The sequence below is a fragment of the Ascaphus truei genome, chromosome 9, assembly GCF_040206685.1.
Source record: "Ascaphus truei isolate aAscTru1 chromosome 9, aAscTru1.hap1, whole genome shotgun sequence".
In the NCBI taxonomy this organism is placed as follows: Eukaryota; Metazoa; Chordata; class Amphibia; order Anura; family Ascaphidae; genus Ascaphus; species Ascaphus truei.
The window spans coordinates 31,569,341-31,589,023 of NC_134491.1; the positions used below are offsets into that span (position 1 = coordinate 31,569,341).

At 44.7% G+C, this 19,683-nt stretch overlaps 1 protein-coding gene across 3 annotated transcripts in view; it reads right to left on the reverse strand.

The window, feature by feature from the left end:
* Positions 1-19,683, reverse strand: part of UBR1 (ubiquitin protein ligase E3 component n-recognin 1) — a 108,751-nt gene that overhangs the window by 50,012 nt on the left and 39,056 nt on the right. For all 3 annotated transcript variants that reach the window (XM_075614280.1, XM_075614279.1, XM_075614281.1), the window contains exons 8-9: positions 19,305-19,428; positions 1,084-1,191 (exon numbers count right to left, since the gene is read on the reverse strand). In XM_075614280.1, coding sequence (XP_075470395.1) covers positions 1,084-1,191; positions 19,305-19,428 — 232 coding nt within the window. The remainder of the gene's footprint in view (positions 1-1,083; positions 1,192-19,304; positions 19,429-19,683) is intronic.

Consider the following 19,683-nt stretch of genomic DNA (forward strand, 5'->3'; position numbering starts at 1 on the left):
CAAGAATAGGAGCAGATTGTCTGTGCCTTTGTGTCTCCCCTTCATGCTCCCCCTGGATCTCATGTACCCATTACAACATTCGGGAAGAAGTGAATGCAAATCCTACCAGAGGGTCTGAGCAGGGGGTGACATCTTTATTGTGTTATCCTATTTGGTTTATCACTTTATCACATTTATGTGCATAATATTTTCACTCTAAATTTGTTCACTTTATTTAATTAATATTGTTATTTCACTATACTTATAGTGATCACCGTTTAGTTGTTTTTGCGCCGATTTATCACTTTATTATCAATAGACAAGGGGAGTGACAGTCAGATCCACCACTGCAGAAAATAGTTACGAATATATGGGTGCGAAGGGAACCCTCAAATCCCTAGAAACAATGTTGTACTTCAATAGGGTTCCCTGCATTCATGCCACAAAGATAGAATATGAAATATATATTTGGTATTTACAAGTAAAAAAACAAAAAACAAATGTATTCAACACTACATGAATAGAGAAAATCCATGCATAGTACAGGAATAGAACATTCACTAGCCTAGGAAGTGAACAAACATTGTACACAGGAATAGACCATGTCAAAAATATCTGTTAATTAATTTAATAGTCCATTGGTCTGTGTCTCTATATTGGGAAAGAGCAAGGTTTGACCCAGCATACAATCCTCCGGGGATATACAGCAGATAAGACACTAACTTAAGGAAAAAAATAGACTGGGAACTGGAAGGGGAACACGCCCAATCAAACAACACAGAAGGACAAATACAAAAATCAGTGAGAAACCGAAGGGAGGGGGGACAAAAAGGGAGACAAGTATAAAAACAGAACGAGGGCAACGTTTCAGGGTGAGACCCTTTCTTCAGGCCCATTCCCACACACTATACTTCAGACAAAGGGAAGTACCGCGTTTTCTAAAGAAAATAAAAATTAAGAAAGAAAAGATGTTCCTCCACAGCGTCCCAAGTAAATCTCAATATGGAATAAGGCACCGACGATCTGACTTGTTCACTTGTGCTCAGTGGTGTATGTTGTATGACCACAGTTCTAAATATTTTATTTACCATCACGGCCACTTACCTTTATGAAGCTTGGCATCCCACAACATTAACTTGCTGATATAGCATGGCTGAACAGGATCAGGCTGGGACTCAAGGCACACCTGGCAGAAAATCTGTCGGAAGTCACCTAAAGAGAGGGACAGGTACGTTTTACACACTACTGGGAGGTGGCTCCATGTACAAACCACTTTTTCAGTGAATGAACGCCTCACGCGCCCGAATCAATTATACCTTTATTGTTAGAATTTGTCTTCTGATTAGTGTTTCACTGTCAGATAATAAGGCATCTGAAAGGATATAACCAGCACCCGAACACTACCAAGTCAATGTAGCAAGGAGTAAAAAAGGAAATCAGTAGGAACAATGAATAATAAAAGGGATGGCAGGGAAAGCAGGACAGAAACCTCAACTCATGGAGTTATACATGAATATTATTGCACTGGCTGTTTTCTGTGCCCATAACAAAGCCTGTGTGTAAACGATGACCTGAGACCCTGCTGGTGAACACTTCAGCCTTGCAGTGTTAGGAAGTGAAAGAAAATTATGTTATAATAATAATGTAGCCCCGAGGTAAATTTGAGCTTTCTGGCCCCTTTCCGTGAGTGCCGTGGGGTCGCGGGTGCCGCCGGAGGCAGCGGTGGACCCGCCGGCACTTCGCGAGGGTGGGGGCCAGAGCAGGGAGCAGATCGGGACTGTGCGGCGCAGGCCGGTTGCCGGGGACGCGATCGGGCCGTCGCTAGGGCCGCGATCGCGTTGCCACCGGCCCGGCGGCTTGAGGAGAGGGCGCCGCCATTGCGCGTTGGTTCGCGCATGCGCAGTAGGGCGAAAGCGCAAGGTAGGATCCCCAGTGCAGGGAGAGATCGCGCGAGAGTAGGGAAGTATAGAGGGAGATTGAGGCGGCCATTAGGCGTTCGCGCATGCGTGGGAGAAGCGCGCACGCGGCCCCAGTGTTTAGACAGCCCCCTGGGAACTACAATTCCCAGGAGGCATAGGGAGACAGAGGTCAGGTGCTCCCTTGCGGCCAATAGGGCTGGAGGAAGCTCAGCCCGGGAATATAGATACATTTCCCGGGCTTTGCAGGGTCAGTCAGGAAGAGGCAGAGGAAGGAGAAAAAAGGGTGCAGGGAGCGAGTGGCTCCTGCACCAGGTAAGGGTTCTCCTTAGATCCCCAGGCAGGCCCCAATTCCCGGGAAGGGCAGGGGGTAACTGAAGAGGGACGGCCCTAGATAAGGAGGTTACCCTTAGGTGCGGAAGGTGCAGTTTGGCAGTGCCACAGCGGATAGGGCTGTGCGCACTGACAAATAGGCACAGCGTGCGAGCAGTGGATTTGCTGCGGGTTCCAGAGAATGGTGTGTATCGTTCTGTGTGTGTTGCTGCATGTGCTGGGTGCAGTGTGTGCAGCGTGTGTGGATGTCTGCAGGCTGACAGTGTGAGCTGTGTGTCTGCTGCAGACTGTTAGCTAGTTACTAGCTAGTTGTTAGTGAGACAGATAGGACTGGGTAGCTAGGGGAGGGGGGCAGGTTATTGTTCCACAGGCCCTAGGAGTTTTCCCCAAGCCATCCCAGGTTGCGGTTCATCAGGGACAGGCCCTAGGTTAGGGTTCCTGTCCTGATAGGGTTAGTTAGGGATAGCGGCGGTTGCTGTTCCCATGCGGTTGGTGTTGCCGTGATTCGGTTGCTGTTCCCGGGAAGCGGTGGGACACTCGTTGGGGTCCACGGAGAGAAGTACCTGGATAGGATCAGACGGACGTCTGACCCTTTTAGAAGTGTGTTGCGGTCCCGAGCATCGGAGTGCTCGGAAGGTACTTCTGTATTATAAGTGCACCAACAGGCCTATTAATATAGTGACTGCGCAGTCACCCACGACCTCCGTAGGAGTACGGGACATTGGGTGTGGGGGATCACAGGACACTGGGTGGGAACACCAGACATTGGGCCGAGGTGATTGTAGAGTATAAGGTTATGTTATGTTATGTGATGTGTGATATGTCGTGTTAGTAAAGTGTTAGTTATTGGTTTATCGTATACGTGTGTTATTGTATTTCTTACCCAGGGCTATCTTTCATAACGGGGATCCTGGGTAAGTGGAGGCGCTGCACCAGGTAATGGTAAGGGTTTCCCCAGGCTCCCAGCTAGCGGAGGCTCAGATCTCCTGGAGCCACAGGTGTTACGCAGTTACCAGTAGTCCCTTAGAGCAGGTGTGTTGCAGGGAAAGGAACCGGTTAGACCACGAGGGGACAATGTGAGATTGGGTGGGTCAGGCGGTTCACAAAAAGGGCTACAATAATAACAAATGTTTCTTTTACAAGGACCTTATACAAACCCTCAAGACTAAAAAGAAATAGAGGCGCACGCTGCTCCATAGCGTAAAACCTGTTATTTTTCCGATGTACAACTGATCTTGTATTTCACAAACAGTGAATACCGTTTACTGTGTTTTCGATGTTCCAGATAATTTATGTAAAGGGTTCTCTAAGGCCCGGGCCATAGAGCACCCAGGCGTGCTGAGGCGGGCTGAGCCGCGCTGAACAGATGCAGAACACCCCTGCATCTGTTATCAGCGCGGCTATAGTTTCTCCCTGCTGATCCGCGCAGATGCGCGCTGAGCAGGAGAAACTCTTCCCCGAGCGCCAAACTCATATATTTGGTGCTCGGGGAAGCAGAGGAGCGGTCATGTGACCGCTCCCATCCAATGGGGCTGCAGCCGGTTCCCTGCAGAGCCGCCATTACCAGACAGAAGACAGAAGGCATTGTGTTGTGTGTGTTGTGTGTGTAGGAGGGGAGAGGGTGATGCCCCGATCGCTGTCTCCCTTCTGCTCCGGTCCCTGTCTCCTGTGTGTGTTGTGTGTGTGTCTGTGTGTGCGTGTGTATGTGTGTTTGCATTGTGTGTGTGTGAGTATGCATGTGTGTGCATGTGTGTGTGTGTGCATGTGCATATGTGTGTGTGTGTGTTTGCATTGTGTGTGTATGCATGTGTGTATGTGTGCATGTGTGTGCGTGTGTGCGTGTGTGCGTGTGTGCGTGTGTGTGCGTGTGTGTGCGTGTGTGTGTGTGTGTGTGAGTGTGTGTGTGCATGTGTGTGCATATCTGTGTGTGTGTCTCTATGTATGTGTGCATGTGTGTGTGTCTGTGTGTGCATATGTGTGTGTGTGTGTGTGTAGTGTGTGTGTGTGTAGTGTGTGTGTGTGCGTGTGCGTGTGCGTGTGCGTGTATATGTGTGTGTATATATAATGTGTATTCGTGTGTGTGTGTATATAATATATGTGTATATATAATGTGTGTGTATATATAATGTGTGTGTGCATCTGTGTGTATGTGTGCATGTGCATGTGTGTGTGCATTGTGTGTGTGTGTGTGCATATATGTGTGTGTGCATATATGTGTGTGTGTGTGTGTGTGTGTGTGTGTGTGTGTGTGTGTGTGTGTGTGTGTGTGTGTGTGTGTGTATATATATATATATATATTGTGACAAACGCCCCTCTTTTGTAGTGCTGACGTCTGTCTGGGTTCTTCCCGACACAGTCTTCTAGGGTTAATTATACAACAAACAGGATCATGCAAAGTATTATGCTGCTTAACTCAGGCTTCTGCCTGCTTTATTTTCATCCAAGTAAGGTACTGCAGCTTTAACATGTGTAGGTTAGAGGTACTCAGATACTTTCATTCAGCAGTTCACACATTTCAGTGTTACAATATTTCCCACACTGTTATTTCAAGAAATAAAACCAAAATCATATAAGCAAATCCTATCCCTTTCAGGGATCTAACTACACATCAGAATCAGTCTCTCTAACAGCTGCTGGCCAACTAAACTGGTTCCCCAGCTTAAAACAATGCTCTCTCATTTAGGGACACAAGATACAGCACAGTCTTTTAGCAACAGCAGTAATCATTTGTTTTGTCTTATCTGTTCATGGTGTCCAGGCAAATCCTCTGGTACTGTCATACGTGGAGAGGCCGTCAACCTCGATACTGGATGCAGGAGAGTAGCGACACCCCCAGCCCCCAGGCTCCAAGGAGAGAGAGTGAAATGCAAAACCTCTCTGCTCTAAATACCTGTGCATGTGATTAGAAGAGCAGGTGAGGGAGAACTAGAGCCATTGTAATCTGTGGTCTGGATTTTCCATCCAGCTGCCTGAGGTAATGGGAAGCTGTGGAACGGATCATTTGTAACTATTCCTGCACTTTCTGCTCTAAAATGGGGCAGAAAGCTGCCTAACATCTTTGGACTATGTCACATATCCCCCTCCCCAGCTCACACCTACTGGGGTGAGCGGCCATGGACCTCACTGGGGTGAGCGTCCTACCTGAAACACTTGAGCTAACTCCTCAGTACAACATTAAGTATTCACATGACACGAATATGAACTTCATTATATAATTTACCAACTGAAAGGGCCATCAACCCTGTATATTAATTTGTAGTTTAGCTACATTTTCAACACAGAGAACCAATATAACACTGTACCCTTGACAAAATGCTTATTCTAGAGGCCTAATATACCTTAACTACAATAGCTTATTTGCATAGTTAAGTGTCCGTGACATAGTCCACACGTGTAATAAAAAAAATAAATCGGTCAGTTCCCCCAAACATATTTTTTTTTTTTTTTTTTTTTTTTTTTGACTTCCAGTCTATTGCATCCTTTGACTTTATTTCATAGCCCGCTGCAACCTGCAAATGACTGGACTGTTTCTTTAGCTTCTGATGAGACCCTTGGACCGGATTCTCCTTGGCTCCACAGTGTGGTCCAGATTGGTGAGATATGGAACTATTCAGGCGCCGTGTTAACCTTCGTTGTTTTTTCTTTTCAATCTTTGATTTCCCTTTTGTGGCCATTACCAGGCCTTTGGGTTTTGGAGACCTAGTTGCCTCTGTACAAACGTAGTCCATATTAACCACGTCATCAGGATCTGTCAACAAGTTTGTTTTTTCAGGAACTGCCACCCACTTGGCTAAAACATCTTCTGTGGTGTCCTGGGTGTGTCCACTAGTTTGATAATCTTCTGGACAACGTAAATGAAATTGAGGATCTGGATTTTTGAATCCCAGATCAGGGAGAATATTCTCAGGAGGGTGCCTATCTGTTTCTGGAATAACAGCAGCACAATCAAAGTCAATTCTTTCTCCTTCCTCTTTGTCATCAGTGAGGGCATTGAGTTTACGTTCCCTGGTCTCCTTTTGTGACCGTGTCTCTTTTAGCCTTGGAATCTCTTTCTCCAACTTCATCTTTATAGCAAATCGTAATATTGCAACAGCATTGAAGATACACGTATAGGAACGTACAGCTTGCTTGGTTAGGAGGTAGGATTGATAGCCCGACTGAACCACTTTAGCCGCTTCTCCCATGTCCGTCATCTGTTTCAGAGCGAGGTTTAACTCTGTTTCATTTTCTCTATTCTTGACCTGCAGCTGCAGGTGCTCCTTCTGGGTCTTGTCCAGCTCCAGCTGCAGCCGGGCCCCCTCATTTGCCGTGTGGTCCAGCTGCTTGTAGATATCGGCCATCTCGCTTTCATAGCGCAATGTCAGGCAGACCACCTGACGGACGGAGATCTCCTCTCTCTTGGCGCACTGTATCTCGCGCTCAGCCATCTGCTTCTGCAGCTCTTCAACCTGATCGTGCCAGACCTCCCTCAGGGTCTTCACCTCTATCTGGTGCTTGCTCTGGGTTTGCATCAGCGCCTCCATTTTTTGGAGCTCTGCAGTTTGTGTCGCCTGGATCGCCGCTGATTCTGTATTCTGCAGTGCTTCCTGCATTTCTAACTTTTCCTGGATCAATTGCTTCTCCACTTTTTCTGCTTGGTGAAGCTTCTCATCACCTTCACTGATCTGGTCAGTCAAGTCTGAATTTTTCTGTGTCAGACTTACATTCTCTCTTTTTACAGTCTCTAAATTACTCAGGGTATTCTCATGGGTTTGCTTCAACATTCCCAGCTCTGTGTTCAGACCGTGGCCCTCCAGGCGCAAGTGTTGCACCTCTGTGCTGAGCGCATGAACCTCTTGTAGAGCCTTCTCGTATTTCTGTTTTAGGATAGCAATCAATTTGTCAGACTTAATCTGTTTTTCATCCATGGTGACAATTACGGTGTTGGCCTTTTCCAGACTAGTCGTCACCTCTTCCAGCTCACTCCGTAAGAGAGACTCTGTTTTCTTCAAAGCCTCGTGCTCTTGTAAAGCTGGAAGTATACACCTCTGTAACTCGGCGTTCGCTTCTCGCACCTTATTGTTAGATTCTTGCTCCTTCTTCCAACATTCTCGCTCCTTCACCAAATCCTGCCACAGGACTTCATAATTATGGCGGGCAGCTTGGAGTGCAGAAACCAAAGCCTCTTTATCCTGGTTCAAGGATTCAGCTTCCCTCTGCTCCTCCTTTTCCTTTGCCACTGTTCCCGTGACAATTCTACCGATCACTCCGGTCTGCAGCACATCTCGGCGCCTTTCTGACGCATGTCCTGACAGCGCAGGTTCAAGTGGCTCGGTCACTTCCCCTGTGACTTGAGGGACAGTTTTCTTTTTCTTCTTCTTTCTTTTTGCTTTATTAGCTCCAGAGATATCAGTGGTCCTGGGCACACGCTCACTGGTATCAGCTTCCACATCTTGCTTGCACACATAGGGCGTTGCTTGCTTTTGCAGCTGTTTGTCTTTGAAAATTTTGGGGCACACATCTTCCATGTGACCTACTTTATGACAGGCCCAGCATACTAAATTCATCTGTGGGTACGGCTCTCCTCCAGGGGCCACATACGAGTCGTCATCATCATCATCATCATCATCGTATGGCCTGAAGGGACACTGTTTTTCATGATTATGTACATTACAAAATAAACATTTCACGTCGGCCATTTTAGAAACCCGGCAGGAACAATTTGCTAGCTGCAATTTCACTCCCTTCAGCAACTTGCATACAGCACTTTCTAGCTGCAAATTCACTCACTTCAGCAAAATGCATTAGCTTTACAAACAGCACTTGCTAGATGCAATTTTTTTTTTTTTTTTTTTCTTCTTCAGCAAAACATTTTGGTTTTCTGTTTGGGTTCAGGGTGCTATTGCATCCACACTTCGCACATTCTCTGTGTATGCTAGAAGCACAACTGATATACACATTGGGACAGACTTCACTCATAGCATCTGTACTTTAGTTCAGCTCGGCGGCCATTTTAAACCCCCGCATTTATTTGCAAACCCACAGACTTTTTAGTGTCGACCCGCATTCTCCACCATATGTGACAAACGCCCCTCTTTTGTAGTGCTGACGTCTGTCTGGGTTCTTCCCGACACAGTCTTCTAGGGTTAATTATACAACAAACAGGATCATGCAAAGTATTATGCTGCTTAACTCAGGCTTCTGCCTGCTTTATTTTCATCCAAGTAAGGTACTGCAGCTTTAACATGTGTAGGTTAGAGGTACTCAGATACTTTCATTCAGCAGTTCACACATTTCAGTGTTACAATATTTCCCACACTGTTATTTCAAGAAATAAAACCAAAATCATATAAGCAAATCCTATCCCTTTCAGGGATCTAACTACACATCAGAATCAGTCTCTCTAACAGCTGCTGGCCAACTAAACTGGTTCCCCAGCTTAAAACAATGCTCTCTCATTTAGGGACACAAGATACAGCACAGTCTTTTAGCAACAGCAGTAATCATTTGTTTTGTCTTATCTGTTCATGGTGTCCAGGCAAATCCTCTGGTACTGTCATACGTGGAGAGGCCGTCAACCTCGATACTGGATGCAGGAGAGTAGCGACACCCCCAGCCCCCAGGCTCCAAGGAGAGAGAGTGAAATGCAAAACCTCTCTGCTCTAAATACCTGTGCATGTGATTAGAAGAGCAGGTGAGGGAGAACTAGAGCCATTGTAATCTGTGGTCTGGATTTTCCATCCAGCTGCCTGAGGTAATGGGAAGCTGTGGAACGGATCATTTGTAACTATTCCTGCACTTTCTGCTCTAAAATGGGGCAGAAAGCTGCCTAACATCTTTGGACTATGTCACATATCCCCCTCCCCAGCTCACACCTACTGGGGTGAGCGGCCATGGACCTCACTGGGGTGAGCGTCCTACCTGAAACACTTGAGCTAACTCCTCAGTACAACATTAAGTATTCACATGACACGAATATGAACTTCATTATATAATTTACCAACTGAAAGGGCCATCAACCCTGTATATTAATTTGTAGTTTAGCTACATTTTCAACACAGAGAACCAATATAACACTGTACCCTTGACAAAATGCTTATTCTAGAGGCCTAATATACCTTAACTACAATAGCTTATTTGCATAGTTAAGTGTCCGTGACATAGTCCACACGTGTAATAAAAAAAATAAATCGGTCAGTTCCCCCAAACATATTTTTTTTTTTTTTTTTTTTTTTTGACTTCCAGTCTATTGCATCCTTTGACTTTATTTCATAGCCCGCTGCAACCTGCAAATGACTGGACTGTTTCTTTAGCTTCTGATGAGACCCTTGGACCGGATTCTCCTTGGCTCCACAGTGTGGTCCAGATTGGTGAGATATGGAACTATTCAGGCGCCGTGTTAACCTTCGTTGTTTTTTCTTTTCAATCTTTGATTTCCCTTTTGTGGCCATTACCAGGCCTTTGGGTTTTGGAGACCTAGTTGCCTCTGTACAAACGTAGTCCATATTAACCACGTCATCAGGATCTGTCAACAAGTTTGTTTTTTCAGGAACTGCCACCCACTTGGCTAAAACATCTTCTGTGGTGTCCTGGGTGTGTCCACTAGTTTGATAATCTTCTGGACAACGTAAATGAAATTGAGGATCTGGATTTTTGAATCTCAGATCAGGGAGAATATTCTCAGGAGGGTGCCTATCTGTTTCTGGAATAACAGCAGCACAATCAAAGTCAATTCTTTCTCCTTCCTCTTTGTCATCAGTGAGGGCATTGAGTTTACGTTCCCTGGTCTCCTTTTGTGACCGTGTCTCTTTTAGCCTTGGAATCTCTTTCTCCAACTTCATCTTTATAGCAAATCGTAATATTGCAACAGCATTGAAGATACACGTATAGGAACGTACAGCTTGCTTGGTTAGGAGGTAGGATTGATAGCCCGACTGAACCACTTTAGCCGCTTCTCCCATGTCCGTCATCTGTTTCAGAGCGAGGTTTAACTCTGTTTCATTTTCTCTATTCTTGACCTGCAGCTGCAGGTGCTCCTTCTGGGTCTTGTCCAGCTCCAGCTGCAGCCGGGCCCCCTCATTTGCCGTGTGGTCCAGCTGCTTGTAGATATCGGCCATCTCGCTTTCATAGCGCAATGTCAGGCAGACCACCTGACGGACGGAGATCTCCTCTCTCTTGGCGCACTGTATCTCGCGCTCAGCCATCTGCTTCTGCAGCTCTTCAACCTGATCGTGCCAGACCTCCCTCAGGGTCTTCACCTCTATCTGGTGCTTGCTCTGGGTTTGCATCAGCGCCTCCATTTTTTGGAGCTCTGCAGTTTGTGTCGCCTGGATCGCCGCTGATTCTGTATTCTGCAGTGCTTCCTGCATTTCTAACTTTTCCTGGATCAATTGCTTCTCCACTTTTTCTGCTTGGTGAAGCTTCTCATCACCTTCACTGATCTGGTCAGTCAAGTCTGAATTTTTCTGTGTCAGACTTACATTCTCTCTTTTTACAGTCTCTAAATTACTCAGGGTATTCTCATGGGTTTGCTTCAACATTCCCAGCTCTGTGTTCAGACCGTGGCCCTCCAGGCGCAAGTGTTGCACCTCTGTGCTGAGCGCATGAACCTCTTGTAGAGCCTTCTCGTATTTCTGTTTTAGGATAGCAATCAATTTGTCAGACTTAATCTGTTTTTCATCCATGGTGACAATTACGGTGTTGGCCTTTTCCAGACTAGTCGTCACCTCTTCCAGCTCACTCCGTAAGAGAGACTCTGTTTTCTTCAAAGCCTCGTGCTCTTGTAAAGCTGGAAGTATACACCTCTGTAACTCGGCGTTCGCTTCTCGCACCTTATTGTTAGATTCTTGCTCCTTCTTCCAACATTCTCGCTCCTTCACCAAATCCTGCCACAGGACTTCATAATTATGGCGGGCAGCTTGGAGTGCAGAAACCAAAGCCTCTTTATCCTGGTTCAAGGATTCAGCTTCCCTCTGCTCCTCCTTTTCCTTTGCCACTGTTCCCGTGACAATTCTACCGATCACTCCGGTCTGCAGCACATCTCGGCGCCTTTCTGACGCATGTCCTGACAGCGCAGGTTCAAGTGGCTCGGTCACTTCCCCTGTGACTTGAGGGACAGTTTTCTTTTTCTTCTTCTTTCTTTTTGCTTTATTAGCTCCAGAGATATCAGTGGTCCTGGGCACACGCTCACTGGTATCAGCTTCCACATCTTGCTTGCACACATAGGGCGTTGCTTGCTTTTGCAGCTGTTTGTCTTTGAAAATTTTGGGGCACACATCTTCCATGTGACCTACTTTATGACAGGCCCAGCATACTAAATTCATCTGTGGGTACGGCTCTCCTCCAGGGGCCACATACGAGTCGTCATCATCATCATCATCATCATCGTATGGCCTGAAGGGACACTGTTTTTCATGATTATGTACATTACAAAATAAACATTTCACGTCGGCCATTTTAGAAACCCGGCAGGAACAATTTGCTAGCTGCAATTTCACTCCCTTCAGCAACTTGCATACAGCACTTTCTAGCTGCAAATTCACTCACTTCAGCAAAATGCATTAGCTTTACAAACAGCACTTGCTAGATGCAATTTTTTTTTTTTTTTTTTTTCTTCTTCAGCAAAACATTTTGGTTTTCTGTTTGGGTTCAGGGTGCTATTGCATCCACACTTCGCACATTCTCTGTGTATGCTAGAAGCACAACTGATATACACATTGGGACAGACTTCACTCATAGCATCTGTACTTTAGTTCAGCTCGGCGGCCATTTTAAACCCCCGCATTTATTTGCAAACCCACAGACTTTTTAGTGTCGACCCGCATTCTCCACCATATGTGACAAACGCCCCTCTTTTGTAGTGCTGACGTCTGTCTGGGTTCTTCCCGACACAGTCTTCTAGGGTTAATTATACAACAAACAGGATCATGCAAAGTATTATGCTGCTTAACTCAGGCTTCTGCCTGCTTTATTTTCATCCAAGTAAGGTACTGCAGCTTTAACATGTGTAGGTTAGAGGTACTCAGATACTTTCATTCAGCAGTTCACACATTTCAGTGTTACAATATTTCCCACACTGTTATTTCAAGAAATAAAACCAAAATCATATAAGCAAATCCTATCCCTTTCAGGGATCTAACTACACATCAGAATCAGTCTCTCTAACAGCTGCTGGCCAACTAAACTGGTTCCCCAGCTTAAAACAATGCTCTCTCATTTAGGGACACAAGATACAGCACAGTCTTTTAGCAACAGCAGTAATCATTTGTTTTGTCTTATCTGTTCATGGTGTCCAGGCAAATCCTCTGGTACTGTCATACGTGGAGAGGCCGTCAACCTCGATACTGGATGCAGGAGAGTAGCGACACCCCCAGCCCCCAGGCTCCAAGGAGAGAGAGTGAAATGCAAAACCTCTCTGCTCTAAATACCTGTGCATGTGATTAGAAGAGCAGGTGAGGGAGAACTAGAGCCATTGTAATCTGTGGTCTGGATTTTCCATCCAGCTGCCTGAGGTAATGGGAAGCTGTGGAACGGATCATTTGTAACTATTCCTGCACTTTCTGCTCTAAAATGGGGCAGAAAGCTGCCTAACATCTTTGGACTATGTCACATATCCCCCTCCCCAGCTCACACCTACTGGGGTGAGCGGCCATGGACCTCACTGGGGTGAGCGTCCTACCTGAAACACTTGAGCTAACTCCTCAGTACAACATTAAGTATTCACATGACACGAATATGAACTTCATTATATAATTTACCAACTGAAAGGGCCATCAACCCTGTATATTAATTTGTAGTTTAGCTACATTTTCAACACAGAGAACCAATATAACACTGTACCCTTGACAAAATGCTTATTCTAGAGGCCTAATATACCTTAACTACAATAGCTTATTTGCATAGTTAAGTGTCCGTGACATAGTCCACACGTGTAATAAAAAAAATAAATCGGTCAGTTCCCCCAAACATATTTTTTTTTTTTTTTGACTTCCAGTCTATTGCATCCTTTGACTTTATTTCATAGCCCGCTGCAACCTGCAAATGACTGGACTGTTTCTTTAGCTTCTGATGAGACCCTTGGACCGGATTCTCCTTGGCTCCACAGTGTGGTCCAGATTGGTGAGATATGGAACTATTCAGGCGCCGTGTTAACCTTCGTTGTTTTTTCTTTTCAATCTTTGATTTCCCTTTTGTGGCCATTACCAGGCCTTTGGGTTTTGGAGACCTAGTTGCCTCTGTACAAACGTAGTCCATATTAACCACGTCATCAGGATCTGTCAACAAGTTTGTTTTTTCAGGAACTGCCACCCACTTGGCTAAAACATCTTCTGTGGTGTCCTGGGTGTGTCCACTAGTTTGATAATCTTCTGGACAACGTAAATGAAATTGAGGATCTGGATTTTTGAATCCCAGATCAGGGAGAATATTCTCAGGAGGGTGCCTATCTGTTTCTGGAATAACAGCAGCACAATCAAAGTCAATTCTTTCTCCTTCCTCTTTGTCATCAGTGAGGGCATTGAGTTTACGTTCCCTGGTCTCCTTTTGTTACCGTGTCTCTTTTAGCCTTGGAATCTCTTTCTCCAACTTCATCTTTATAGCAAATCGTAATATTGCAACAGCATTGAAGATACACGTATAGGAACGTACAGCTTGCTTGGTTAGGAGGTAGGATTGATAGCCCGACTGAACCACTTTAGCCGCTTCTCCCATGTCCGTCATCTGTTTCAGAGCGAGGTTTAACTCTGTTTCATTTTCTCTATTCTTGACCTGCAGCTGCAGGTGCTCCTTCTGGGTCGTCCAGCTCCAGCTGCAGCCGGGCCCCCTCATTTGCCGTGTGGTCCAGCTGCTTGTAGATATCGGCCATCTCGCTTTCATAGCGCAATGTCAGGCAGACCACCTGACGGACGGAGATCTCCTCTCTCTTGGCGCACTGTATCTCGCGCTCAGCCATCTGCTTCTGCAGCTCTTCAACCTGATCGTGCCAGACCTCCCTCAGGGTCTTCACCTCTATCTGGTGCTTGCTCTGGGTTTGCATCAGCGCCTCCATTTTTTGGAGCTCTGCAGTTTGTGTCGCCTGGATCGCCGCTGATTCTGTATTCTGCAGTGCTTCCTGCATTTCTAACTTTTCCTGGATCAATTGCTTCTCCACTTTTTCTGCTTGGTGAAGCTTCTCATCACCTTCACTGATCTGGTCAGTCAAGTCTGAATTTTTCTGTGTCAGACTTACATTCTCTCTTTTTACAGTCTCTAAATTACTCAGGGTATTCTCATGGGTTTGCTTCAACATTCCCAGCTCTGTGTTCAGACCGTGGCCCTCCAGGCGCAAGTGTTGCACCTCTGTGCTGAGCGCATGAACCTCTTGTAGAGCCTTCTCGTATTTCTGTTTTAGGATAGCAATCAATTTGTCAGACTTAATCTGTTTTTCATCCATGGTGACAATTACGGTGTTGGCCTTTTCCAGACTAGTCGTCACCTCTTCCAGCTCACTCCGTAAGAGAGACTCTGTTTTCTTCAAAGCCTCGTGCTCTTGTAAAGCTGGAAGTATACACCTCTGTAACTCGGCGTTCGCTTCTCGCACCTTATTGTTAGATTCTTGCTCCTTCTTCCAACATTCTCGCTCCTTCACCAAATCCTGCCACAGGACTTCATAATTATGGCGGGCAGCTTGGAGTGCAGAAACCAAAGCCTCTTTATCCTGGTTCAAGGATTCAGCTTCCCTCTGCTCCTCCTTTTCCTTTGCCACTGTTCCCGTGACAATTCTACCGATCACTCCGGTCTGCAGCACATCTCGGCGCCTTTCTGACGCATGTCCTGACAGCGCAGGTTCAAGTGGCTCGGTCACTTCCCCTGTGACTTGAGGGACAGTTTTCTTTTTCTTCTTCTTTCTTTTTGCTTTATTAGCTCCAGAGATATCAGTGGTCCTGGGCACACGCTCACTGGTATCAGCTTCCACATCTTGCTTGCACACATAGGGCGTTGCTTGCTTTTGCAGCTGTTTGTCTTTGAAAATTTTGGGGCACACATCTTCCATGTGACCTACTTTATGACAGGCCCAGCATACTAAATTCATCTGTGGGTACGGCTCTCCTCCAGGGGCCACATACGAGTCGTCATCATCATCATCATCATCATCGTATGGCCTGAAGGGACACTGTTTTTCATGATTATGTACATTACAAAATAAACATTTCACGTCGGCCATTTTAGAAACCCGGCAGGAACAATTTGCTAGCTGCAATTTCACTCCCTTCAGCAACTTGCATACAGCACTTTCTAGCTGCAAATTCACTCACTTCAGCAAAATGCATTAGCTTTACAAACAGCACTTGCTAGATGCAATTTTTTTTTTTTTTTTCTTCTTCTTCAGCAAAACATTTTGGTTTTCTGTTTGGGTTCAGGGTGCTATTGCATCCACACTTCGCACATTCTCTGTGTATGCTAGAAGCACAACTGATATACACATTGGGACAGACTTCACTCATAGCATCTGTACTTTAGTTCAGCTCGGCGGCCATTTTAAACCCCCGCATTTATTTGCAAACCCACAGACTTTTTAGTGTCGACCCGCATTCTCCACCATATGTGACAAACGCCCCTCTTTTGTAGTGCTGACGTCTGTCTGGGTTCTTCCCGACACAGTCTTCTAGGGTTAATTATACAACAAACAGGATCATGCAAAGTATTATGCTGCTTAACTCAGGCTTCTGCCTGCTTTATTTTCATCCAAGTAAGGTACTGCAGCTTTAACATGTGTAGGTTAGAGGTACTCAGATACTTTCATTCAGCAGTTCACACATTTCAGTGTTACAATATTTCCCACACTGTTATTTCAAGAAATAAAACCAAAATCATATAAGCAAATCCTATCCCTTTCAGGGATCTAACTACACATCAGAATCAGTCTCTCTAACAGCTGCTGGCCAACTAAACTGGTTCCCCAGCTTAAAACAATGCTCTCTCATTTAGGGACACAAGATACAGCACAGTCTTTTAGCAACAGCAGTAATCATTTGTTTTGTCTTATCTGTTCATGGTGTCCAGGCAAATCCTCTGGTACTGTCATACGTGGAGAGGCCGTCAACCTCGATACTGGATGCAGGAGAGTAGCGACACCCCCAGCCCCCAGGCTCCAAGGAGAGAGAGTGAAATGCAAAACCTCTCTGCTCTAAATACCTGTGCATGTGATTAGAAGAGCAGGTGAGGGAGAACTAGAGCCATTGTAATCTGTGGTCTGGATTTTCCATCCAGCTGCCTGAGGTAATGGGAAGCTGTGGAACGGATCAATTGTAACTATTCCTGCACTTTCTGCTCTAAAATGGGGCAGAAAGCTGCCTAACATCTTTGGACTATGTCACAATATATATATATATATATATATACAGTGCTTGACAAATCTATTAAAATACAGGCCCGTGGCGACTGGATTTGACCCCGTGGCGACCTCCTCATGGCCGACACCAAGCAGGGCGGGATTGGGAGCGGAACTAGGTGGTGAGTAGATTTTTTGGTTCGGCGAGTAGATTTTTGGGTGATTTGTCAACCACTGTATATATATATATATATATATATATATATATATATATATATATATATATATATATATATATATATATATATATATAGTGTGTGCATTGTGTGTGCATTGTGTGTGCATTGTGTGTGCATTGTGTGTGCATTGTGTGTGCATTGTGTGTGCATTGTGTGTGCATTGTGTGTGCATTGTGTATATATATATATATATATATATATATATATATATATATATATATATATATATATATATATATATATATATATATATATAGTGGTTGACAAATCACCAAAAAATCTACTCGCCACACAAAAAAATCTACTCGCCACACAAAAAAATCTACTCGCCACCTAGTACCAAACGTGTGCTGCTTGGGCCAATATTTACTCGCCCGGGGGTTAAATCCACTCGCCCGGGGCGAGCAAATGTATAGGTTTGTCGAACACTGTATATATATATATATATATATATATATATATAACAAAAAAAAAAACAATATGAAGTAGCGCCGCTAAATAACCAGTTAATTATAAATATTAATTATAAATTGCTAGTGGGAGAGACAATAGCTGATTGGATAGGCTTGAAGGGGCAGCTAGATAGGGCTAGTACACTATGATAAAACTTTTAAAATATACAAATGGCAATGTAATCTCCTGACAAAAAACCCTAAAGGAAAAAATATAAAAAATATAAAAAATGTATTTATTAATAAAAAATATAGAAAAAATGTCAAAAGATAAAAATATATAATAAAAAAACCTTCAATACATAAAGTCCTGTTCCAGTGGAAATGTCCTTGGTTTCTTGCAGCCCGTTTCAAAGGGATCACCAGTCCCTAGTGATATCTGGAAAAAAGAACAAAAAAGAAACAGGCGCACACCTAGTGCATTACCACAATAAAAATGTATTGGATGAACATAAAATCTAACAAATGGCCACTCACAAGGATACAGCAAATAAAAGCATGTATGAGATAGGCTCTCATGTGCCTTGCAGCTCAATCACCAGCGTCCGTCCGCAATCAGTGGCGTCGTCACGTGGATCAGCCTCGCGAACCGGAACCGGAAGAGGGGTCTTTCACCTTCAGTGCTCCACCAAATCGGTCCCTCCGGGAAACAGGCACCCCAGATGTATAATAGTACAAGGTAGTAAGCCGGGAGAGCAGCACACGGGAGCCAAGAGTTCTCAGTCAACCTGCATCAGTGTTTGTGGGCAAATGGCGGCCGGACTCTAGCCACGCCCTACGCGTTTCGTCATCAAATGGCGACTTCTTCAGGGGATACCCTTCAAGCATATGTCCTTAGTATTTATAGGGAGGTTAACAGCATTTGGCTACTTGCTGTTAACCTCCCTATAATTACTAAGGACATATGCTTTAAGGGTTACCCCTGAAGAAGTCGCCGTTTGATGACGAAACGCGTAGGGCGTGGCTAGAGTCCGGCCGCCATTTGCCCACAAACACTGATGCAGGTTGACTGAGAACTCTTGGCTCCCGTGTGCTGCTCTCCCGGCTTACTACCTTGTACTATTATACATCTGGGGTGCCTGTTTCCCGGAGGGACCGATTTGGTGGAGCACTGAAGGTGAAAGACCCCTCTTCCGGTTCCGGTTCGCGAGGCTGATCCACGTGACGACGCCACTGATTGCGGACGGACGCTGGTGATCGAGCTGCAAGGCACATGAGAGCCTATCTCATACATGCTTTTATTTGCTGTATCCTTGTGAGTGGCCATTTGTTAGATTTTATGTTCATCCAATACATTTTTATTGTGGTAATGCACTAGGTGTGCGCCTGTTTCTTTTTTGTTCTTTATATATATATATATATATATATATATATATATATATATATATATATATATATATATATATATATATAATGTGTGTATGCATGTGTGTGTGTATGTGTGTGTGTGTGTGTTTGCGTGCGTGCTTGAATATATTTATCAAAGTTGCACAATGTTAATAAATAATTTATTCTCACCACGTCTTTTTTTACATTTTTTAAATATTATATAATATACACACACACACACACACGTTCCCCAGTGACACACAAACACACAGAACACTTCAAAGTGACACACACACACTGACAGCTACCAAGTCACACACACACACACACACACAGTGCTACCCGCCTCCCAAGTGCGCTTGCTGTCTCCTCTGTCAGGACAGCAAAAAGCTCCTGGTAGCGCGAGCGTCAGCAAGCGAGAGCACTGCTCAGCGACGCTCAGTGCACTATGTCCGAGGCCTAAAGCAGTAATCTCCTGTAGTATTGCTTTATTTTTTTCTTCGTCTGCAGAACTGGAGCACAGCTTTCACTGACTTACTAGCTTGTGTTTTTTTATGTTTTATCTTTGAGGCTGTTAAAATGGCCCACAATAACTTATGACAACATGAATGATGTATCAAAAGAATAAAAAACAAAAAAAAGTTTTGCCAGCAAACCAGACAGTGTAACATAATATTTGGTCATCACAAGGGTGCTCTGCATAGTGATGGCAGCTTCTTAAGTTAATGGACGAGAAAAGAGAAAATAATAAAGTGACATCTATGCTTACTAGAGTAGGCCATGAGTTTATTAAGCCAATGGCCCAGGCGTAAAGCGAACTTCTGATGGGCCATAACATCCGCATGTAGCACCTCAGTCCGTAAGGGCCGCAACGACACATTCTCTGAATGAGCCTGGCAGAGGAGGAAATGGGAAAAATAAAGTGACGCAGCTTTACAGGAAACACACACACACACACACACACACACACACACACACACTAAACTGCTGCCTACACAATTGAGAATTTAAGAGTGTATCCCTCACATCGCAGAATAAAGTGAGATCAGAATAAAACATTAATCACAAACCTCAGGACTATTATCCCAACTCACTGTTTTATAACATTGTGAAGGAATTATTTCTGACTTTGTTTTATCTCAACTATA